General features: G+C 38.7%; 2 protein-coding genes across 3 annotated transcripts; both read left to right on the top strand.

Annotated features, from left to right (window-relative positions):
• Positions 1 to 100: 100 nt before the first annotated feature.
• On the top strand, positions 101 to 14,814 carry LOC114157409 (zinc finger protein 638-like). 2 transcript variants are annotated; one of them, XM_028038347.1, is made up of 18 exons: positions 101 to 232; positions 1,463 to 3,172; positions 4,785 to 4,846; positions 5,962 to 6,000; positions 6,973 to 7,236; positions 7,311 to 7,585; positions 7,676 to 7,863; positions 7,957 to 8,091; positions 8,490 to 8,588; positions 8,664 to 8,707; positions 8,849 to 9,447; positions 9,560 to 9,738; positions 9,911 to 9,979; positions 10,105 to 12,669; positions 12,770 to 12,875; positions 13,277 to 13,393; positions 13,497 to 13,618; positions 13,726 to 14,814. In XM_028038347.1, the coding sequence occupies exons 2-18, from the start codon at positions 1,721 to 1,723 to the stop codon at positions 13,759 to 13,761; spliced, it is 6,351 nt and encodes a 2,116-aa protein (XP_027894148.1). In that variant the 5' UTR covers positions 101 to 232; positions 1,463 to 1,720; the 3' UTR covers positions 13,762 to 14,814. The 2 variants fall into 2 exon arrangements, with proteins under 2 accessions (XP_027894148.1, XP_027894150.1); XM_028038349.1 differs by lacking the exon at positions 101 to 232 and having other exon boundaries at positions 826 to 3,172.
• Positions 14,815 to 14,945: 131 nt separating this feature from the next.
• Positions 14,946 to 22,945, top strand: LOC114157410 (uncharacterized). Its single transcript, XM_028038350.1, has 10 exons — positions 14,946 to 15,807; positions 15,878 to 16,065; positions 17,029 to 17,169; positions 17,326 to 17,464; positions 17,755 to 17,938; positions 18,400 to 18,541; positions 19,187 to 19,322; positions 20,021 to 20,079; positions 21,294 to 21,370; positions 21,559 to 22,945. Exons 1-7 carry the CDS (start codon positions 15,595 to 15,597, stop codon positions 19,314 to 19,316), a joined length of 1,137 nt encoding a protein of 378 aa, XP_027894151.1. The 5' UTR covers positions 14,946 to 15,594; the 3' UTR covers positions 19,317 to 19,322; positions 20,021 to 20,079; positions 21,294 to 21,370; positions 21,559 to 22,945.
• The last annotated feature ends 856 nt before the right edge of the window (positions 22,946 to 23,801 follow it).

Consider the following 23,801-nt stretch of genomic DNA (forward strand, 5'->3'; position numbering starts at 1 on the left):
TGATTTTTCCGGCATACGCCGTCGTGAAAATGGTGCGGACCCCTTCACTGGTTCTTCGCTTTCGTGCTTTTACCCTGAAGTTTCTCAAACCGGAAACACCTAAAGGTCATATCCGTTCACCGATGCTAGGAAAGAAAGTCGTGAATGGAGGAGGCTAAAAATAAATCTTTAATCGACCCGTGGAGCTGTTTGAGTTGTGATAAGTGGACTTTTACCACACTTTTACCGAGTGGTATGTAACTGAAGTGAATGTAAAAAATGCAGAATGATGAGAAGTCGCTGCTTTCGGGTTTCATTTTGACCGTTTGTGTTCCTCTGTAGCCGAGGGAAATATTAGCATCAACGTTGCTTAATCTAAAATTAATCTGTAACATTTATCGACTGCTGACGGAGCCGAATGAAAAATGAGATGTTATAGCGATATAACATATTTAAGGATGCGTCTCGATGATTATTTAATATTTGTTTTACTATATTCTGTGATTTTAATGTTTGCTTGAGAATTGTTTATGCTGCATATGGTTTTCCAGGTCAAATGGCGCTAGCACAGCCCCATTATAGCTCGGTTTCCTTCCCCCCGTTTGCCGAGCAACTCTGTAACAACTCCCTACTGTCATGAAGACTGTTTGGATGGAGCTGTGAAACAGTTTATACCGGATTTTTCCGGTGGGATTTTCCCACGCGAAGAATCATCTAACTCAGTGGTCCGGGCCGCGCAAGAAATAATGAACCACTTCCGGGTCTTTTATTTTGAAAATCCTAAACCAGATTTTACCGGTTATGTAACAACATCGGAGTACCGCCGCCCCCCCCCCCTTTCTGTTGTCTGAAATAAATAAAATAACAAAATACTGAAAATCAGACACAATTATGCATTGTATATTTTTTTAACTTCACATTAATTTAGAAATGTGCCATTAGAAAGGGAGAGGCAAATGCTTTATCCATGTTAGTTGAGATTAACATATTTTAAAATGCAACCTTTCTGCTCTATGCTGCAGGTCTTTATTACACTTATTACTAGTCACGAAGCTCTGTTATAGATTATTTGAGTTTTAGGACTTGTCAAGACAAATATAATTTTATTCTCTTAAAACTGATTGTATTATAAAAATTATGGCCAGTTGTAGTAAACCAGAAGGTTCCAACAGATACAGCCATCTAAAATGACAAACCTGTGGTGGCTAAAAGACTTTCTTAGTTGCTTAAGCAAATACAACAAAATCAAAACAAACAAATTCTAGGGCTGTATTAATTCCAGTGACAATGTTTCCTCCATTCATTCTTAAATAGTGGAAACATTGGTCTTCTATTCTTTCTCACTTATGTGAGAAGAGTTGGCTAATAGGCAGGGAACCTCTAATTCTTGGATTTCATTCATCCACCAAGCTAAAGTATAGCCCCAGTCGCTAACCCCAATCTCTGTTTCTTTAAACTTTTCAGTTTTTCTTTGCTTTTATAGAATTGCAGCCTGTGTTGTGCTCCTGGGCACCGAAGAAGCCCCCCATGTTGGCGGGCTTCCCGGGAGCTTGCCACTGCCCAGAGGGCAGGCTTCATCTTTCCAGTTGGGTCAACTAGATCTATGAACAATGTCCTTCTGGTCTGCGGCTGTCCTGTGACCTGAACGACAAACTCCCAACGCACCTGCTGCGGACTTACCCACAAAACCACCTTCGCCGACTGCTGTGGGCATCGGTCTCCTGAACCTTCTGAAGACACCATGTCTCATCCCATGTATAATCCTATCAACCCTGGTAAGAGGATGCGTCCCCAAGGACAATATGTACACTCTGGTGGACAAATTGAGATGAACCCTCAGAGGCCACCACCTCACCCTGGCGCTGGTTCCAATTTCGGCTCTTCTGGATGTACTGCCACCAACTGTGGACCATCTGGAGGACCTATACCGTCCCTTCTGAGTTTACCAATAACCTACAGACCTGAGAGAACTATGGTACCAATAGAGAAGGACATAGGCCAACGTTTGGACTTGAACATCAGCAGAGCCAGGGAGGAGGCTATGCAAAATTCTGCAAGCCGAAACACACAATTTATCAATGTTCAAAGAGACACGTTTCCATCCACAAACACCGGGATGCAATTATATTTGCCACCTCCTGCTGCTCAAGTGAACAGACCCTTCACTGTTGATAGAGGCAGCACCTCCTTGAACTGGGCCTCGGCGGAAGAGTCGTCAAAAATGTATCCTTCTGCTTCACCCAGCTTTCTAGGCAGTGGTGAAGGTGGGAAGCAGACATTTGCTGGTTTGGGTAATTATGACACTTCTATGTCTGACAAATCGGCACCTCCTCAGGAGACCATTAAATCTGCGTACACTTCAGAATCGGCTGTGGACATCCTCCAGCAGTTTGGGCTTTTGAAGGAAGACCTGCACCACCTAACGTCATACCACAAATATCAGATCACCCCCGACAACCTGCCTTTCATCTTAAGGCAAATCCGACTGGAGAAGGAGAAGAGAGCGCCAACTTCAGTTCACTCAACATCCTACGGTGAAGCTCAACCCATGAGGAGTATGGGTGAAATGGACCCCAGAGGGCCAGTGTTGGATCCAGATCAAGTAACTTTGACGATTGTCAATCAAAGCAAAGTGATTGACTATGGACATTCCTCAAAATCAGAGTTGTCCTCTTTTAGACAACTGAACAAGAATACTGATTTAAGACAACTCATGTCTGAAGTTCCATCGAAGAACCCAGAACCAGCTCACCAGGCAGCCTCTGAAACCCAGGTGTCCAAACCACCCTTGAGTTTGATCCGTGGAGTTCATCCTGGGCGCCCTGGGCTCGTGCTTATTGGCAGCAGTGTCCAGAGTCATGATGACGATCAGCGCAGATCTACAGGGCAAGCCTCAAAAGCTCCTGATCTGGCGATGAAGAATGAAACCAAGGGTGGACCGAAGAAGCAGCTCCAGATGCACCAGGGACGTCGACAGCCTAAAAATTTTCCTGCGACAAAGCCACCACCACTTCTACAACACATGCATCCTGCTCCACCTAATCGAGGGCCAAGCAAGATGGATGCCATGACTCGTGCTGGGCCGCCAAACCATCTGCCGCCGCTAACCCTGATGGAAGACTGCTCTGCAGCAACTCCAAGACTATTTCCTCATACCTGTTCTCTTTGTATTAAACAATGTACCAATTTGAAGGTGAGTGGATGGTTGCAGATTTCTCCTGTAGCAAGTAGGATATGGTTGGTATGTGTTGGACATATTCCTGATGATATTTTTTTTTATTTGACAAAATGAGAAGCTTATTTTAAGGAAAGACGTAGGTTATTGTTTAGCCTAGACTGCTAACAATCATGCTTTCAAAACTTAGGGTTGTGTACCAAAATGTTTCTATCTTTGATGATTCTGAACTATTTTGTAATTCAAAGTAGTAGAATTTTGCTATTTTGAAGTAATTTGATGGACTGACACTCATCATAAAACCCCTTTTTAATTGGACCATTAGAGATTTATTTTGGATAACATGGATGTTACTAGATTCGCCATAGTTGTTTTATAACTGCATATGAAAGGATGTGGAACCAAGCTGTGATTCAGTTGACGAAAATGGAAACGAGTGTCTTTATGGACATGAACAAAAACAATCTGGAATAGCCGACAGATCATTGGGACTTGACAAGGTGTTTGAGTTTATTGCTGAAGGAGGAAAGAGGATACATTTTCTTTGGAACCATTTATAACTCCTGATGTCGGAGTTAAGAAGACATATTTTTTAAAACAGAACTTTCTGTTTCATTTAAAGTTTGTATTTTTGAAATATAAACATTGCTGAGCCTTGCAACAAGAAAGCCCTGTGTTTAAATCCCGGCCTGGGGTCTTCCTGCATGTTTTCCCTGTGCATGTGTGCGTTCTCTCCAGGGTCCCACAGTCCAAAAGGTTGCTGAGGTTAATTGGTCTCTCTAAATTGCCTTTAGTTATGAGTGTGTGCATGTATGTTTTTCCAGTGTATCTCTGCGTTGCCCTGCGATCGACATGTGACCTGTCATGGGTTTATATAGCCTCTCACCCGATGTCTGTTGGAGAGAGGTACTCACCACCATTGAAGGGTCAATGGCTATGGACAATGGATGGAATGGTCTCCCACCTTCTGGTCCACAGCCATCTCTTTCTTCAGCTACAATTGCCCCTCCTGGAGGATAAAAATCCTGACATGATGCGGACCACCTTCCAGATGACCCTTCAGGAACCTCAAAGTCTGATGAAGACCAAAGAGATGGACACTGGAGTTCCCCAAGCCCCATAAGGAGTCTATCAAGCTTTTGCTTACTTTGTGAAAATGTTGAAGACATTGGTTATTATAACCAAGATTTGTAAATTGCATTCAAGATCAAATGTAATATGAATAAGTTTGGGTTTTATAGGGTACGGGTCCTTCAGAATTTTGCTAGCATTTCTTTTTCTTTTATTGCAAATAACTGTTTAGTTCATTGAACATTTGAGATTTCAGAGATTTGTAAACATTTCTTTTTAAAGGTTTCACTGACTTACTTTAGGGCAGTACTTCTCATTCTGGTTGTCAAGGACTACTGACCTGCATGTTTTAGGTATTAACCTTGTGCCACACACCTGACTTGAATAAGTGGGTGATAAACAGGACTTGATGGCATGTAGAGGAGGTCATGCAATCACTCGAATCAGGTGGCACATCTAAAATATTCAGCGCAGTGATCACTGATGCGTTGAATTGAGAAAAACTGCTTTAGGATATGCTAACAAGTATGGTGTTTAAAACATTTTTTGTTGTGATTAGGACTGGCTCTCCCACCAGAATACTGTCCTTCATCGTGGGAACACCACACTCCTAAGGGAGAGGTTAGTCTTATCTTTTTAATTTATTTTTGTGTGTCTGGCTAGACACTCTCCACAGTGAACTTTTTGGGTGTTGTAAGACAGGATCAACTGGGTCAAGAACCCTGCTATAATGTTTGGATGAATCTTTGTCTTTCAGGCTATGTCTGAGTTGACATAACTCATGTCTTACTATTGATGTTTTTGCTGAAAGTGCTAGCCAAACATTAGCATGTTTGCTTGGTCTTACAAGTCAATAATTTGGCTTCTAAAATATTTCAGTCTTCTAGTTTATCATCCAGTGAGAACATTATGTAAAAAATTATTCTCCGTCATAAACGTGAGTCTTTTAATTTGAATGTTTTAAAATGTATTGACTAGCATTTTTTGTCCTGGAAATATTCAAGCTCTACTCTCTGACCAGATCAAATAATGCAGGCAGACCGGACCTGCAGCAGCCAGTACAGTCTCTGTTTTACTGTAAACATCTTCTTACAGGGTGGTAAAACACTACATTGGGAAAACCAAACTTTTTAGAACAATGCATTGTAGCCTGATTATGTTTTGCAAAGTGTACACATAAAAGTTGTCTAAGAATTTCACAACTTAATTGCATGGTGTATCAAAATGTTGATACTCCACTGAGGGTATAACTTCAAAACAGACACATCAAGAACAAGAACAGTGCACTCCTGATATTTGTTTTGGTTAGGGACCACAGCCACATGTGAATAGCTAAAATCTGCAAATACATGAGATCTTATCTAAAATTGCTTATAACTGCAAAATCAATCACCAAAAATACTCTATTATGCAGTAATATAGAGGAAGCCATCTTGGCACTACTGCAGAAAATCAACATCTACTCTCTCTCTTATCCACTTTTAAGGTCAACAGCCAGTCAGTGTCAAGGAAAATGCATTGTTGTGCAATGCATATAGCTCCTGGACTGGTGTGCAAACTCCAGCCAGTAGTGTTCCAGTCTCATGTTCCATTTTAAAAATGACTCGATCTGAAGCGTGATATTATACCTTGGATCACATCCATTGTTATTCTGCAGGGCTGTTTTTTTTCCTGTTATTGTCCACAAACGAATCCCAGAAGTTTTGATTTTAATTGGTATGTTTGATTTTCCACAGATACCCTGAGTGGGACGGGAGGACTCCAGAGTTTTTGAGGTAACTCTGGCCTTTCAGCTGGATTGCATTAATAGTTATTGCAATAGGGATTCATGATGCATCAATATTGGTGTATATTTGCATGTTGCAGTTTGTGTTGCTGGAGGGGGAGTGAAGGGAAAGAGATTGACTAATAGCTTGGATTGGAAAGACCTTTTATCCGAACTTTATTTGTGGCAAAAAAAATTTTTTTTCCAACAATCAAAACTATGGTGTGTTTATATTTAATGTCAAAATTAAAAATAATTCAACAAAAGTATAATAAACAAGCAGCTTATACTAATCGAACAAAAAACCCCAACCTCTTTTACATGAAACGCCAAAGGAAGCTGTCACAACTTTCATGTTGACATCTTAACATTGATTTAGTCAAAACCTAGAGTTTTTAACATCTGAAAAAATAACAAAAGTAGTTAAATTTCTCATAACGGATCAAACAAATCTGTTTTATCCAGAGTGAGTCTTCAAGTTCGTTATCAAGGAAGATTTTACTTATTTTATACTTTGTTGGCATTTGTGGACATGAATTATTGAAATCATTCTATCATCAGGTAAGTGATTGTCCAGAAGACTCACTGTGGATGAAATTCATCCATACGTCTGTCAGGAGAAAGAATTAATTATGTTTGAAGAGAAATTGTTTTCGGATGTCAATAAACCAAAGTTTGGGCGACAATACTTTGATCTTAAGAAGTTAATATTATCCTTAGGAAAGATTTAATTGTCAATACATTCATTATCCTGACCCTCTTTTACAACTTTACCGCCACAGCTGACACTAATACTTAACAGCAGACTCTTTGCACTTGTGCAAAGAATTTAGTGTGGTAGTTTTATTTTTATTGAATCAAAAGGGTAGGGTAGTATTTATTTTCATATATTTTAATCCCTAATAGTTATGACAGAGTCTTATTGTGCCATTTCTAAGGTTTTGCTTTAACTGTACTTTAATCTCTCTTTTTTTTTTTGTAGTGCTTCGGCTTTACATTCTCATCCTGAATACACAACTCCTGGCCATAATTTGCAGAACCGCCAACAGACATCATTTCAAGAGAACGTATCGCGTTCGCTCAGTCCTCACCGCCGACGTCAGTCAGAGGTCAGAAAGGAAAAACAGGGCAAAAGATTTAGCCCTGCAAGACCTCAGAGTCCACTTCATCATCATGGCTCTGAAAGTAGAAGAGAGAGACGGAGTGGCAGATCACAGTCGCCGCACACCTCCAAACACACTCACAGGTGTGGAAAAAGACTTCTTTACAAGATACAAACAGAATTTTATGGTATTAAAATGTTTTAATTCCCTCTTTTAGGCCCCGCTCTGATTCTTATGATCGCCAAACTTCGTCACACTACCGCTCACGCTCAAGAAGTTACGACAGACTATCCTCTCCCAGGAGGAGGGAAGCCGAGCGGTTGTCACCGAGGAGAAGCTATGAGCACCGATCGTCTCCAAGAAGAAGCGACGAGAGACGCTCGTCACCGAGGAGAAGCTATGAAAGGCAGTCATCAGGAGAGAGATCAGTATCTCAGCATAGGAGGTCCATAAGTGCCGACAGACTGGCTAAAAGGATCCTGGGAAAAAAAGGTTTGCATATCAAAGATTTTTAATCTTTAGCATTTAAAGAAGTTGGTAAACTCCTACTTTTAATTGACAAAATGTCTCTTTGTTTTCTAGCTGTTCAGTCTCTGTCCAAACAGTCCGACCTGGAGGCCATGGTTAAAACTCTGGCTCCCGTTTTACTGGCTGAGCTGGTGAATTTAAAATCCTCCGCTGCCTCATCATCCTCAAAGACAGAGAAGACCTCTTCTCATAAATCATCCAAGGCCACATCCAGCGGGACGAGCTCTTCAACAAAGCCTGCGGTTGGTTTCGTTAAGCAAATATGGCCGCTTTTTAAAAAAATCTATTAAGCAGTTTATTAATTTATTTTATTTATCCATCCTCTCCTGGTTCAGCCTGCTAGATCCACGACACCCTGCATGGTGACGTTTTCTGGTGTTTTTTCTTCTCTTTCACACACCGACATGGTCGAATCCATGGAGAAATATGGCAAAGTAAAATCTCTACTTATGTACAGATTAACAAAGAAGGTATGTATTTTCTTTCCTCGTTTACATACTGTACATCTGCTTGTTTTGTTGTACTCTGCCTATAAAAAGTATGTGTTTTTTAATTTTGCATTGAAAAATCAATTGGGATCAACAAAATAAGTATTTTTGACAAAATATGTACAGAAATCCTTTCTCAATGTCAAAGTAAAAACATATTTCTACAAAAGGAAAATTAAATAAAAATATTTAACCTAAAATGACAGATTAATTCCCCTGAAGTCAGTATTTATTAGATGCCTTTTTGGTTGTAGTTCCACTATGGAGCTATGTTCAAGCTCAGTCTCTACCTATGAGTTCTGGGCTTTGACTGGACCACACCAGAACATCCATCCAGTTTGGGGTGGATGAAAATTTTATTTTATCGTTTTCTCCTCTAGGCGCGTGTGATTTTTGAGAAAGCAGAGGACGCAAAGAAACTGCAGTGCTTGACGAGGTGCATCGTGAATGGATTGCCCATCTTTGTTGACAAGCCACTGGTACTTCACTTTGTCCACACCTACACTAATGTTACACCTTCAACAGCTCACTTACAATGTATTATTTATTTATAGGGCATCACTTTGAAGAAGTCTCTGCAGAAGACAGCTCCACAGAAGTAAGTGTGCCTCAGGATACTCAGTTTGAAATGCTTAAAAAAAGCCAGATTATGAGAATAAATTTTGATGTTTTGAACTAAAACAATTTGCCACGGTGCTTCATTTCTATTTCCTCTTTTTACTGACTTTCTTCTTCACAGAAAATCTGATGTCTCAAGTTCTGGAACTACCAAATCCCACGTCACTGTGAAAGTAAAAAAGCCTGCATCGTCCAAAACTAAAAACACCACAGCAGGCAAATTTGTCTCAAAAGCAAAAGTCTTGGTTTCCAAAGCAAAAGGCATCTCAATAAAGCAGGTCTCTAAAACTGTCAGCAAATCCAGTACAAATGCAAAAAGTACTGGGAAGATGGTTGGAGGGAAAAATGAGGCTTCAGTGGTTCCAAAATCCAAGCTTGCAAGAAAGAGACCTGCTGCTCATAAGGCTAAAAAACTGGTGATGAACTCAAAACCCGTGAGAGATGGTGTTAAATCTGCACCGATTAAGGCCTCAAAGGTCAGAAAGCAGCCTAACAAAACCATAGCAGGAAAAACTTCTAAACCAAAAACCACCGTCACAGCTGAAGAGAAATCTGCAAAAGCTGAAGAAAAATCTGTGAAATCGGAAGAAAAATCTGTAAAAACTTTATCAGAGAAGCTGAAAAGTACAGTGACTTCCAGTTCTGTGGAATATTGGAAAACTAAAACTGAAGCTGGGCAAAAGCGAAATTGGTCTATAAGGAAGGCAGATGCATGGCGAGGTTAGTTTCTACTAAAAAAAACAAAAGAATTGCTTTGGTTTTTTATAACATTTTGTATGGATACGGCTCAGTTGGGTCCTTGAAAATATTTTCTCTTTTTTTTTTTGTACAGTTTTTCAAACACCAGCAAAAGCTTCTGCTGAATCCTCCACCATAACATCTGTAAGTGATCCGGGTAAAAATGTTGCTGAACTTCGCCATGTGGATGATAACAGCTTCAAGACTTTAACAACAGCAATTAACAAGAACAGACCGACTAAAGGAGCCACATCTGAAAGCAAGAACAAAGAGGTAATGGTGGCTTTATTTATACTTTCAAAATAAGTCTTGATTTTCCATCAAGTGTTAAAGATGGTTCATAAATACTTTTACTCAGAACTTAACTATGACGCTGTTAAACTCAGTTAAGTTGCTCTTTAATCAGGGAAAATTATTTTTTAACAGTTTTATTTTTGTTTTGCAGAGCACTACTGTAAGCATGACAACTCCTGAGGATGCAAAACAGAAAAACCCACCACATGCAAAAGTAAATGTACGTTTTTTTCCCCTCCCTGTTTTAGTCTGTTTTGTACATAAGAACAATATCTTTCTTGCATTTTGATTACAAAATTTACATAAATAGTTTTAAAGTCTAACTGACATTTTATCTCCACCCAGGACAAAACTATTAATTCTTTAGGAGAATTTGGTGAGCTTGACTTTTACTCTGGAGATTTTGTAACAGTTGATGAAATTAATGAAGACGTTGAAGACATGGTTGTAGAAGTTCACCCTTCCTCATCTAAGCCAACATCCAGAGAGACAAAAGACGAGCAGAGTTCAGCTTCCAGAAAGACGTCAACAAAGTCAGCCTCTTCCTCATTTAAGTCTTCAAAAGGCAACTCATCCTCTCAATCGACATCTTCATCAGCAGACAACCAAAAGAGCGTTCATGAGTTCAAGAAATCTCAAACCAAAACTACTTCTGCCAAGGGAACTAAAAGTTCCTCCTCACTTTCAAAGTCTGTGAAAACTCCACCTTCCTTTGGTCAGAAATTTCAGTCAAACCAGAGTAAGCGTCCCGTTAGGTCATCAAAACCCTCATCCTCGGGCGGAAGTGTCTGTTCACCGGTGGCAGCCACTAAATCATCTGTAAAAACTCAGTCAGTGCATAAAAAGGATTTAAAACCTGCACAGGGTGCAGTGGCAAAGTCTGACCACCAGGTGTCAGCAGAGAGCTGTTCTGCAATAAAAGATGAATCCATCAACGAGATGAAGAAAACCCAAGCAAAGGGTAAGAAAAATGGAAAAAGCACAGAGGAGAAGACGGACAATGAAAATAAACAAGTCCTTGATTCAATCAATGAAAAATCTGATGAACAGAAAAACAAGGAGAACCAAGACAGAAGAACAGAAATTCAAATACCTGGATCTGAGCAAGACCATGTCATTCAGCAGGGAGCTGATAATGACAACGGTCGATCAGATGAGTGCCAGAAAATGGAAGTAGATGAGTCTACCAAGCTGCAAGACGGTGCACTTAAAGATCAGGCCGCTACAGCTGATGATGGAGAAGAAGTTCCCACAATGACGCAGGTTTCTGAAAATGATGAGACTAAAGAAGCCCAGACTTCTGACGGATCATCGGTCAGAGATACATCAGATAAAAACCAAGTGACAAGTGAAGAAACCAACCAGACTCCAAATAGCAGTGGTGTAAAACAAAAAGATGACATCCTTTTATCAGAGAGAGTCTGTGAAACCTCCAAAGAGGTTGGTCAAACCTCTAATGAAGAAGACCACAATGGCAGCAAAGACACTTTGAAAGACCTGAAACTTGTAGTTTCCACTGACCTACTGTCTAAAGCAGATGATGAACCTGCAGATGAAGAGTCTTACGAGGTCATAGATTCATTGGACGATCCACCAACAATAATTCAGACGGAATCAGAACAAGCAGCAAGAGATAGTAAAATCGTCTCTAGAGATCTCAAACCAACTAGACAAGGTCAGTCAAAAAGCAAAACCTCTGAAGGTGAAAATGAACAATCACCAAAGGAACAGGACAAAACAAAGCTTCCAGTACGAACAAAAGACAGCAAGACAGAAAAAGAGGAAGAGAGTCTTAAGGATTTAGAGGAAATGGTCTATGAAGTTGTAGACTCTGTTGAAGACGATTCTGTTAAAGAGCCCTCAACCACAGGGAGTTGTAGTAGGAGACGAACACCAAGAGGAAACAAAAAAGATGAGAAGACATCAACCCCTGTAGAAGAACCTAAAAAATCTGACCGCAAAGAAGAGGACGTGTTCACAGTTTTAGACTCTGTGGAAAAGGAAAGTCCCAGTGACAAACCAGTGGTGACGAGATCGGCTAGAGGAAGAAAACAAAACGCAGCAAAGAAAGTTGAACAAAATACTAAAACGAAGCAAGACAAGATCCCCACAAGAAGACGACACACACCAGTCAGAGATTCAAAGGAAAAAGATGGTGAGAAAACTCCAAATAAAGATGTTCCTCTAAAGGAAAGTGCACCAACAAAGACGAGTGACACTGGGGAGGCGGACGCTACTCATCAGGAACTGGACAATGTTGAGTATGACCAACCAACTACACAGAAACCAAGAAGAGGAAGACCAAAGAGGGACAGTAAAACTAGTAAAAAAACAGTGGAAGAAAAAGAAGAGCCTGTTTATCAGATTGTAGATTCTCTAGAACAAGATCAAGAAAAAAACAAGACTGTAGGATCCAGTCTGCAGAAAGAACGTGAGACAAATGACAATACAGTTTCCTCACAGATAAAAGATCCACAGCAAGCTACTGGAGGGGAGGATGATGAAACAGGGGTCGCTAAAGAGGATCAACCTGAAGAAAAACAGAGGAGTACATCAAAAATAGACTTTAAGAAAGAAGAGAAGAGGAAAGAGTTACCAAAGACGAATAATGCAACATCAACAGATGTTTTATTGAGCCTCAGCGCAGAGAAGGAGGTTGGAGCGAGTGGGAAAACGGCGAGCGATGAAACAAAGAATCATGAGGAAGACATGGAGAAGATGGAAGTCGCTACTGATGAATCAGTGATTCTACCTGAGAGAGGAGAGAAAGACGTGTCGGATGCTGCGACTTACAACAGAGAGATCACAGAGGAAGAAACTCAGGAGGTTGTTGCTCCTAATGAGGCAGAAGAGGATCGACTAAAAAAGCAGGGAACTCAGGAGCAATCAGTGGGCCGTCTACAGGCACAGGTACAAACATAGTCAAGTTTTGATTCAGTAAACAAAAAAAAAAACCAAACAGCTCAGATGATTGCTTTAAGCTCCATTAATCCACCATGTTTCATTTTAGAATTTGTCGACTTCAGATGAAGCTGGTAAAATTGATGAGAAAGAAGATAAGGAGGAAAACGTACAAACTTCAAACTCTTCTAAACGTAAACATGACGACAACACAGGTTTGTTTTCTATAATTAATAAGCAATGATTGCGTCTTTCAAAAGGTAGTTTTGCAGGCCGTTAGTCCACATAAACAAGCTGGTTTTTGGTTTTCATAAATCACAAGTGGGGAGTATTGGCTTCTTTTCTTAACAGTGACTGATAGGTTTGCATTAAAATAAATAAAAGTGAATTAATGGCTTCATGGACTTTTTCAGCCACAAGATTTTAGAACGGTGAAGTAGAACTATGATTTTTATATTCTAGTTGTGGTGTTTCATTTATTTGCTTTATTCATTATGTCTAAAATCAGAAAACTCAAGAAATGCGAAGGACTTTAGCACAGATTTATTTGCAAAGTAGTTAATTTGAATTCTTACAGAACGAGGAAAAGTTGTAAGATGTTTTCATTCTTCTTCAGTTGTTGATAAATGGGAGAAAGAGCTCGTTGAACCCGAAGCAAAGCGATCCTGTTCTCAGTCTCCGAATGTTCCTGTGGACTTCCAGCTGCCTGCATTTAATCCCAGCAATCCTATGGGTGAGAAATTCACACATTTAAAGAAAAAATAAAAATGAAAGAGAGATTGAAATTCATTCAATTGAAATTCATAGTCATGTTTTTTTCCCCTGTTTGTTTCCAGGTGAGGAATTTGTGGTTCCCAAGTCTGGATTTTTCTGCAACTTGTGCTCCATTTTTTATTTCAATGAAACCACAGCCAAGAAAATCCACTGTAGCAGCCAGAAACATTACGACAACCTGCAGGTACGCACAACCACCTTAATAAAATAAAGAAAAAAAAGACTTATAAAACTAATTATTGGCTCATTTTTGGTTTCCCATTTTCAATTTCTCAATTTCTTCTCTCTCAGAAACATTACCAGAAGGTAAAATTGAAAACTTCATGAACGACGACTCAAAGTGTCCAAGAGTCTTTCTTCCGACTGATCAATTTACAACTGCAGTTAATTTTTCTATAAGAAGTGAAACCAGAGACTTTCATTCACCCATTTTATGTGTTCATCATGAACCATGATGGCATCAGTCAGAACATTTTTTCAATCTTTTTCTTAAATCTTCTGGATTTTAATTTTTTCGTGCTTTCTTTAGTTTTAGATGCAAACACTGACAGACATATTCTAAAGTTTAAGTGGGGAAAAAAAGAATCAGACATAGTTCCTTTCCGTTCTGGGAAAGTATGGAAAAGTCTTTGTATAATGAATCTTGTTTAGCCCTTTTTTGTAAATGTAATGTCTTTCCTTCTTCTTGCCTTACTCCCTTATTTGCTCTTTTGCAACCTTCCTTCCTCTGTCGTTTTGTCTTTGGTTCTGCTGTATGTTTTTTCCTTCCTTTCCCTCCCTGTTCCCTATTTTTTTCTTTTCTTTCTTCCATTGTCATCATCTTGTTTTTTCCTTTCTTCTATGCATCCTATTTCCTGTCCATCATTCCTGTCTCCTTCTCCACATCTCCTCCTTTTTGTCTTTTCCTGGCTTCTGTACTAATTGGTACAGCAGCTACTAGCTAGTAGTAACTAGTAGCTTGTTTGAATCTAGTGCTTGTTTGATGCCTGTACCAACTGGAACCTACTAGCTAATAGTTGAAACTAGAAGTTAGTAACTACTAGCTAGTACCAACTAGCTTCAAACAAGCTAGTAGCTAGTAGTTGCATCTAGCTAGTAGCTTCAAACTAGAAACTATTACTAGAAGCTAGATGCTACTACTCGCTCCTTCTAGTAGTAGCTTGTAGCTTCTGCTAGCTACTAGCTGGTTGTGTCCAAACTCTCTCCTGTTTTTCCAAAATCCTTTCCTTGTTCTTTCCATCCTTTTTTATCTCCTTCATTTCCTTTTAGTTTCTTCAGAGGTTCTATACTTAAACCCTGTTCATTCCAGAAATGTCATCTATAAATTTATGGAGAAGTTTGTTTCATAACTTAACCTGAAAATAAAGAATTTAAAACTAAGAAAAAATGTAGTTTGGAGTTTTGTGAATGATGTGTTGAAAGCCTGAACAACAGTACTGAACTTAAACAATTTTAATATTTGACAGTGAATGTCTGATGTAATTATGTGTTTATTTTAAGAAAGTTATGGTCCCATCCATGTTTTCACATGAATTTTCAGGACTCTTGAAAACCTGCCTGATAAATGACAAGTGTTTTGATCTTGAGATAGTTTTAAGTTTAGTCTCTTCATAATGCCTTTGGTTTTTATCAGTTTTTATGAAAGCACATTGAAGTAGTTATTGTCGTATGATGACATTTAAGTGCTGACTGATCATTAAAAACAAAGTGAAAACTGCTGAACTAGCTCATCACTGTAAGTCACTGTAATGACTGGAGGAAGTCATTAGTGCAAAAATCTAATATTGGGATTGTTAGTGTTACACAAAACTCTGACTGTACCTTCACTATGCTTCTACTGTAAAGCATAAAGATGGAAGGTTTGTTCTGTAGGGATGTTTTTCTGTGAAAGTAGCTTGTTGACTGTTTTGTACAGAGCGTTGTATAACAGTAGGCAAATGCAGATTATAATTATTTAAGAAAACATCCCACGAAATACCTAAAAATGGCTGTTATCAAACCCATCCAGCCTGACTGACCATATCAAACTACATGAGAATAATTCATTACAGGTTTGCCAGGAAGTCTGGGGATTCCCCTTCTGTGTTTACCAAATTTTTATAATATACAATTTCTCCACTTTGAATTTTTCAACACTAATCCCATGTGGAATATTTCCTCATGCAAAGTAGCTTCCTGGATCATTATGTAAATGCTCACTGGATTCCTAAATTCACCAGACTTATTTCTCAGTATTTGTGTAAAGACTCTCACTCTGCCACCATGTTTCTCTTTGTGCTGTCGCTGCTGGTCAGCGGTTCACAAGCTTCACATTTTCTTGGCACTATGATGACTTACTACCCAGGGGAAACTCATACTAACGGATATGTATCAGTAAGTGGGCACTGTTTGTAACGTATGGCTGCCTTTAATGCTACTTAACCTCTACGTATGTAATCCACAGGTGATCCTTTGCTACAAGCACAATTTTGTCGGGTGCTCACAAAGTGACACCTGGGACTGTGATGGCAACTGCGGGTCTTGGACTCAGACGCTTTCATTAACCAAAGTGGACGAAGTTAGCAGTGAATGGTGTCAGACAGAAGGAATCATAATTTGTCAGCTTCCCAACAACACTGGATTTCAGACTAAGTGAGTCCATTTTAATGACTTACCAAATGTAGTATGACTATTTAAAATCACAGTTGACTGAGTGTTGAACTTACCTGTATAACTTGCACTATTTCATTTTGGACTTTGAATGTCATAATATACACTATAGTGGACACCTGTGTATTTGTGGATTCACCTATTCTAAGGGACATAAGTCCAAATAATTTGAAGAAATACAACATAGAGCTTATCTAAAATATTAAAAATAAAATACAATTTGGGAAGCTGAAATACCTAGTGGACAATGGTGGTGGGAGTTTGACAGCTATCACTTCAAGAGCTTCCCATCATCATAGTGTGGATGTTTGCATGAATGGGTGACTGAATGTAGCGTGAAGCACTTTGGGGTTCTCTAGACTTGATTAAATACAATAAAAATATGGAGCTTCTATCTATGTGGTGGAGAACATTCTCTGCACCTGCATCACCGTGTGGCATGGTAGCTGCACTGCTGCTTAGAGCATCGCTCTGCAGAGGACTGTGGGAAGCAGCCTTTCCTCCACCTCGGACCCGTACACAGCAGGAGGGGGCCGCTCCTCATCATGAAGGTCTCCACCCAGCTGCTCCCCTCAGGCAGGAGGCTGAGGGGCATCCAGAGCAAAACCACCAGGCTGAGGAACAGTTTCTACCCTTCAGCAGCCAGACTGCTGGACTTAAACTGCACCTAATTCAGCATTAGTAGTATAGAGTACTCCAGGAGCGCCTGTAGGATATTATCACAGGGTACACACACTGTGTCACTGGACCTGACCCACAAGAGCACAGTCACATCTCCAACACGTATCAATTAAAAGTGAACCGGTGAAAGTAATTTTATGTCCCCAGTTTATCAGCTCCTGGAAATACAAATAAACCTTTTCTTGTTGGGCCTAACAAATGTGGAAACACACACTACACACAATTTGTAAAGTTTGAATACTTCTACGTAAACTTCCACTCCAGATTGGATGGCGGAGGGTGGATAAACAGCATTTTAAATGGTGTTGGATACTGGAGAGCTGTGGCTGCTGTTGAACTGAGGAACCGGTCCGACATTGGCAAACCCAACACATCACCACAGACCACCATCCTCCCAGCTTTAAGGTAGTTCTATTAGCATTAGCATCTTTGTCATGTTATAATCAAGTCGACTTCAAATTTCAAACTTCAGCGTTTTATTGAATTTAATAAAATACAATTTTTCATACCGCTCTGGGCATTGTTCAACTATGGATGTAATACTTTTTTATTTTCTCTCAGAGTTCCAGGAAACTGCCCAAGAACTATTAACTTGTTGACCTTTGACCCTGATGGAGATGAAGTTAAATGCAGATATGGGAAAACAACAGATTCAGAGTGTAACCCCTGTAACCCTCCGCCTGTCCTCAATGTCTCATCAGTAAGTAAGAAATGTTTGTGTAATTAATAAATTATGCAGTTACTGAAATGTTTTACTGGTGTCTCATCTAAATATATTTAGCATAGCTATAGGTTGTTAGGTTGTCATTAATTGTGTTAAATCTACTTCTATCATCACTAGTTTTATTTCAGTTCTGCTTCTGCAGAGTCACATTTGAATCTATAAATAAACAGCATAAGTGTAATTTATAAGGGTGGGCATAAATTAAACCAGGTATTTAACTTTCTGTCATGTAATTTAGAATATTTTGGTCTCTCTTCTTTTTGCAGTCCTGTTCTCTGACATTCAGCTCCCCTGTAAGCAGCACCAGTTCTGAACTTCGTTATGCAGTCCAGCTGGTGATAGAAGATTTTCCCAGACAGACCATTACTCTGACTGAAACCGGCGGCTCACAGGAAGTGAAAACTACCGGCGACGCCATCAGCAAGATACCTTTACAGTTTGCCTTGAAAGGTACGACCCCATATTTAGATCTTCTTCTTCTACAGGTACAAAAGGGCTTTGTTTGATTTAAAAAAAGTCAATTTCTTGACTGAGCTTTGATCTTTGATTTCCTGAATTCTCTCTGTCCATTGCTTTGTCTAAATAAACACACAAATTGCATGAATTTTCATTCTGAACCAAGATATTCAGAAAAATTAGAGTCAAACTGTTGAACCTCATAAATGCTGAGAGATTTAAAGTCCCAGATTTGGTTTTCAAATGGTCAAAAATATACAATTTGATCCCAGAATCCTCTACATTGGGCCAGTCTGTGCATATTTATAGCAAAATGTAACAATTCTGGGATCTAAGTATCTATGCCACATTTGGTGCTTGTATCACCATTAGAAAGCTTCTACTAACATATTATTTTATCTGCTGCACTATTTGATTTCATATCTGTGTTTCTCGCTTTTTCTAAAACTCTCCAGTGATTCCTGAGGTGCCATCCTGTGCTGAAGGATCCTATGTGGCCAGATTTGTGCCTCCAACTCCAGACAACAGAGCTCAGAAATTCATCCAAGTCAATAAGATGCTGGAAATCAACATCAGAGCAGAAGCAACTCATTCCAAGTAAGTGAGGGAACCCATATCACAGGCGTCAAATTTTGACCTTTGCTTCACAGATAGTTTACTTCAGGAAATTTAAATGGCAAATTACTGACAAACACAAACATTAAAAACGCAAAATATAAACATTGGAACAGAAAATACATTTATCCTGAAGCTTTCTTCAAACTAAAAAAAAAAAAAAATCCTCTTAAAGTGGACTTATTATATAAAATTGACATTTTGTTTGTTTCTGTTCTTCCATTTGAGTCTCGACTGCTTCTGAAAACAGACCAAGATCTTTAAAAAGCTCCCACAAACCTGATTTTGGTATCTGGAAAATTTGCAGGAATGTAACATCACAAATCAGCAGGGACTACCCGTCACCTAGCAACCAAAATGACGTCCAGCCCGTTACCTAGCAACCCAAGCTGAGCTCCAGCTTATTTTGTTAACTGGTTTTACCGCTGTATGTGCTGTACAATGGCTGCTGGAAAAGACAAGTGTTTTGTTGTTGACTCACCTCCCAGAAACCTCTTGCTATATTCAAAAGGCTCCACTTCTGCTCTTCAAAGATGTATGGTTGTATAATTGCGCAGCTGTTTGCCAACCATTTTCACGTGCAGCTGATATTTGCATGACGACTGCAATATCTGTTTCCTGTTGAAGCGTTACTGGACTCCTGTTCAGCGGGCCTCACATGGTATCTAAGAGTTCATCCGGATCAGGAAGCTTCACCCTGAGGTGGACACCATCCGCAAGAGAAAGTGGACAGAGCACAGATCTGTTTTGTTGTTGAGACGAGGTTAGTACTATTATAATGTTGGATGGACGTCACACAACTTCAAAATGAAAAGATAAAAGTCTGAATATGTTAAACAAAAACAAAGAGTTAAGTGATCATCAACCAGATTCATGTGAGTTTAAGTAAAATTTTTAGAGATATTGCTCAGTTAAGACAAATAATAGACTCAATTTCAGAAAGAATGAAGAAATTAACATTTTAAACCTTGAAAAACTATTTAACTGTTGCTTTGAGAAGCTTCAGTTTGGTAGCAATGTCAGCATTCTTTAAGGCTGAATGGTGGATCAACAGGTTAATGATTACAAGATACTGATTTTGGACTGAGTCCTGTAGAGTCCAGAACCTAACACCACTTTTCTTCTTTGATTGATTTTATCTTTTTTAACTGCATCATTTTATTGTACTTTGAATTAAATTCTTAATTTGTTACGGTGTGCTTTGCTTTGTCGTCTTATTTTTAAGCTTTCTTTTAACTTACCAGCTTCGGCTGCTGCTGAAGTTCCTTGGCTCAAAAGCACTATCCTTTTAAAAATACCCATAAATAATCAGAAATAGCCAAAACTAGACAGTGTGTTTTAATGTACTCTTTTACACAACATTTAGGAATTGGACAGAAAGAAATTCATGGCTCTGTTAGAACCTTGTGAGGCTACATCTGAACATGTGATTTAATCTTCTGTATTGGTTTATTTCCACAGTTTCAACAGTAACACCTACCACTCTGACCTCCGATGTGTCACTGTGACCGTTGGAAACTGTAAGTTAATTTTGTTTTTCTTTTAAATATTTGTTGGTTATTTCCAAAACTGATCAGCTGGAATTGTACCCATGTTGTCTAAAACAACCACAAAAGACTCAAACAATGTCAACTATAACCAACCAATCAGTCCCCATCAAGCTCCAGTGACTTCAACCACAGCAACACCAGTTTCATTACCAACATCCATGACCACAACCACCCAAAAACAAAAAACTGAACCCATGATGTTAACAACCATACAACCCAATGTTGACACCGACACCCAGACCAGTATCATGACACACCACCTAAAAATACTTAAACCTGCCTATTTTAGTAATTCACTGAATATACCTTAATATTCATTAATGCACACAGTGGAAACGGCTTTAGCACTCCTTCCTGATGTTCACTGTTGGGGTTCAGCCAATCAGCAGTAAGGAAAATTGTTGCTGATTGGCTGACGTCAACGCTAGTCAATAGCGAGTCAAGTAGCATTGGGTATTTCAGTTACCAAAACTGCATATTTTTATATTGTAGACTTGCATTACAAAAAAATTTGCAAAAGGTTGGATTTTCCTCAAATTTAACCAGAGATTTAAAATTAATTTAGTTAGTTTACTTTATTCATGACACACATCGGCCTATTCTTTATGTATTACAGTGAATCTCCGATATTCACAACGTTTTTTGGAAGGCATTCCAAGAACTGAATTGAGACTTATAACTCCTTATAACTTCCTATTTTTATAGTTTAAACAAAAATATAGTTTGTCATATATTAATATACAGTGGAAAAATCTTGGCACTACAGCAGAAGAAAACATCTACAGTCTTCCTGGTTTACCCTCTTTGGGTAGAGTCAGTGTAAACGAATGCCGCTCCTGCATTGGCTGCTTTGAACACCAGTCAATAGAAAGTCAAGCAGCATTTCACTTTTACAAACTTTCCATGTTGCATTTTCTTTAAAATTTCTTATTTATGCCTATGAAAAAAATCCCAGATAATTCAGATTTTCTGCAACTTATTTAGAGTGAAGTTTCTCAGAAAAATCCAGGTGTTCACTGTAAACCCTAAAATTTCAAGTTCAAAATGTAATAATTCAAGTTATGGAGGTAAGTTAATAATCCACTCTATTCATAACAACCATTAAACTCCCAGCAGTATTTAAACCAACTCAACCTTCCCTCTGTCGAACGCAGCTCCTCTAATTACTACGACTCTGTTTCCAGATTATGTTGTAGCTCTCAGAGGGAAGATCTCAACTACATTATCACTGGAGAATGATTATGATGCTCTCGTCAAACAGGTCAGTAACTTTGTTGATTCTGCTGGTTTTACCAGTTTTCTGTCAACTAAAGGCCAGTTTTTCCTTCCTTTGGTTCAATTCAGATTTTTAGTTTGGTTTTGCTTCTAATGTCTGAGGACAAACACTGATCACTTTCTTCTTTATGTGGAACTGATGACACTATTTGTATTTGTTGTTTTTTAAACCAGATTAAGGATGAACTGACTAGACGAGGCCTGCACACAAGCATGAACGTACGCCTCCGCAGGACGGGTTGATTTAAATTTGGGACACACTCTTCATACCTATACTTCTGCTGAGTGATGCATTTCCTGAAATTGGGATCTATCGCTTTTTGTTACATATTATGTTAATGATCACAAATATTTTAGTTGATATATTTCTGTTGATAGCCACTGGAGAAAGATCAAATCTCCTTCCTGACGGTTTAAAAATAATCTGGTCTAGTCCATGAATGGATGGACGGGTTGTTGAGCAACGTTTTTGTTATCACAATTATTTGTGTCTGTTTTAGTTTTTATAACTTTCTTCTACATAAAATAAACAATTGTAATGTTGATCATCATCTGCATAAATTTTTATAGTTTCAGATGATTAATTTCATCATTTAATTTAAAGACTCTTCACAGATGATCCGTTTCATAACCAACGGCCAAATATGTTTTTACAAATATGTTAAAAAAAACCAAAACATTTTTTTATTAAAGTAACACATGCAGCTTTAATGAACTAAACGTTGGATGAAATTTGGCATGACCTACATGTTGAAGTGGCAGGAATCAGATTTACTTGGATGAAAAGATTGGAATTGCACCGTTCAGAGTGACGTGTAAAAGTCAGTCTGGGTTGCTTTTGCCTGCGGTGTGAAATTTAACACAAAGAATCAGTGGACTAACATGAAACGACCCTAATGACAAATATAAACAACAGAGAATTAGCAGACTATGGCAAGACCATCATATTAAACCTGGAAATGAACAGAAAGAAAACACAAACACGTGTGGATCATGACACACAGTTTGCTGGTAACTCAAACGCACGAGTCTAGCATAACGGAGAAATGGCTTGTGGAGAAATCCTACGACCGCTAAGACCTGACGGCTCTCCATTTTGGTTGCAGGTTGTTCACCCAGCCCTGCACACCAACTGAAAATGCAACAAATGTTGCAAAGTTGGTCTCAAATCCACCTGAGTCTTCGGGACCATCAGGTGTGAAAACTCGGTAATTTGTTTGAACAGATTATAGGGGATCATGCATCCTTTATGCCGTCTGCCATGTTTCCTGTGGAAACTCGAGACAACAGAGCTGCTGATTTACATACGGAAATCAGCAGCTCTGGTGGTGATTTCCATAGGTAGTCTGTCTAGTTCACACAATCAAAGTTTGCTTAGAAAAACGATCACAGAGCGAGCTTTAAGGAAGCTGAGGCCCGGAGTTTGACCTGATCTGGTGGTTCATTATTCCCATCCATAGCAATTACATCTACTTGAGTAACGTCTTTGAAAATATTTACTTTTAGGAGTATTTTTACTACTCTGTACTTTTTACTTTTACTTTAGTCATTTTATTATGAAGTATTTCTACTCTTGAGTAAAATGTCTGGATTTTCTACCCACTGAATGAAAAACAAACATGTTTTAACCAAACATTCACCAGACACAGACCTGCACCTGCAGGTTTTGTTAAAGTTTTATAGGTTTTTTTATTGAAAGAAGCTGATTTGGAAACTTTCTGTTGTCTGATTTTGTTATTTGTTGTTACTTGTATGAATTTTTGTCATTTTGGTCCTTAAGATACAAAAGTTTCCACTTAACTTCATATTTTGGTCCGTCTGATGATGTTATTTTAAAATATTAAATGATTGATGATTTGATCAGTTGAGTAGACTTTTTACCAAACACGACATGGTGTAAAAACAGTGAAGATGGTTTCATAAAGCTCTGAAGTTGTTAAAATATCAGCACCCAGCTGTTTGTTGATGGGTGAAATTTGCAATTTCAATCAGCAAATCTTTTCTCTGACTCTCAGTTATCTAGAATTTTTATGTGAAAATTTTTGTAAAAAATAAAAAAAGCTACCAAACTTAATCAGTCTTAATGAAAACAGTGAATGAAAGATACAATTGGGGGGTTATTTAAAAAAAACAGTCCAATTGCATTAATTGTTCCTTAATTTTCAATGTGCACATCACTGTTTATATAAAAATCTATCACATTATTATTTAAGCTTCTAGAATAATAAAAGCTGCAGAATCTGACATCATTTTGTTGAAGTTTCATTTTTAACTCACATTTCTTCATGTTGCAGGTTTTCTCTTTCTAAGCTCGTTTGCATTGTTTGTTTGCATTTATTTGGTTAGTTAAATAGTCAAACAAAGTGCGTTACAACACAAATAACATGGTTAATTAAATGTATCTATCAGATTTTGTG

This window comes from Xiphophorus couchianus, chromosome 14, assembly GCF_001444195.1.
Source record: "Xiphophorus couchianus chromosome 14, X_couchianus-1.0, whole genome shotgun sequence".
NCBI classification, from domain to species: Eukaryota; Metazoa; Chordata; class Actinopteri; order Cyprinodontiformes; family Poeciliidae; genus Xiphophorus; species Xiphophorus couchianus.

Excerpts from the sequence above, each read along its gene's own strand:
- LOC114157409 (XM_028038347.1), top strand. The coding sequence starts at position 1,721 with ATGTCTCATCCCATGTATAATCCTATCAACCCTGGTAAGAGGATGCGT. Across the intron at positions 8,708-8,848 it reads CAGAAGACAGCTCCACAGAA|AAAATCTGATGTCTCAAGTT; the intron begins GTAAGTGTGCCT and ends TCTTCTTCACAG. Across the intron at positions 12,876-13,276 it reads TAAACATGACGACAACACAG|TTGTTGATAAATGGGAGAAA; the intron begins GTTTGTTTTCTA and ends ATTCTTCTTCAG.
- LOC114157410 (XM_028038350.1), top strand. The coding sequence starts at position 15,595 with ATGCAAAGTAGCTTCCTGGATCATTATGTAAATGCTCACTGGATTCCT. Across the intron at positions 15,808-15,877 it reads ATACTAACGGATATGTATCA|GTGATCCTTTGCTACAAGCA; the intron begins GTAAGTGGGCAC and ends TGTAATCCACAG. Across the intron at positions 17,939-18,399 it reads TTTACAGTTTGCCTTGAAAG|TGATTCCTGAGGTGCCATCC; the intron begins GTACGACCCCAT and ends AAAACTCTCCAG.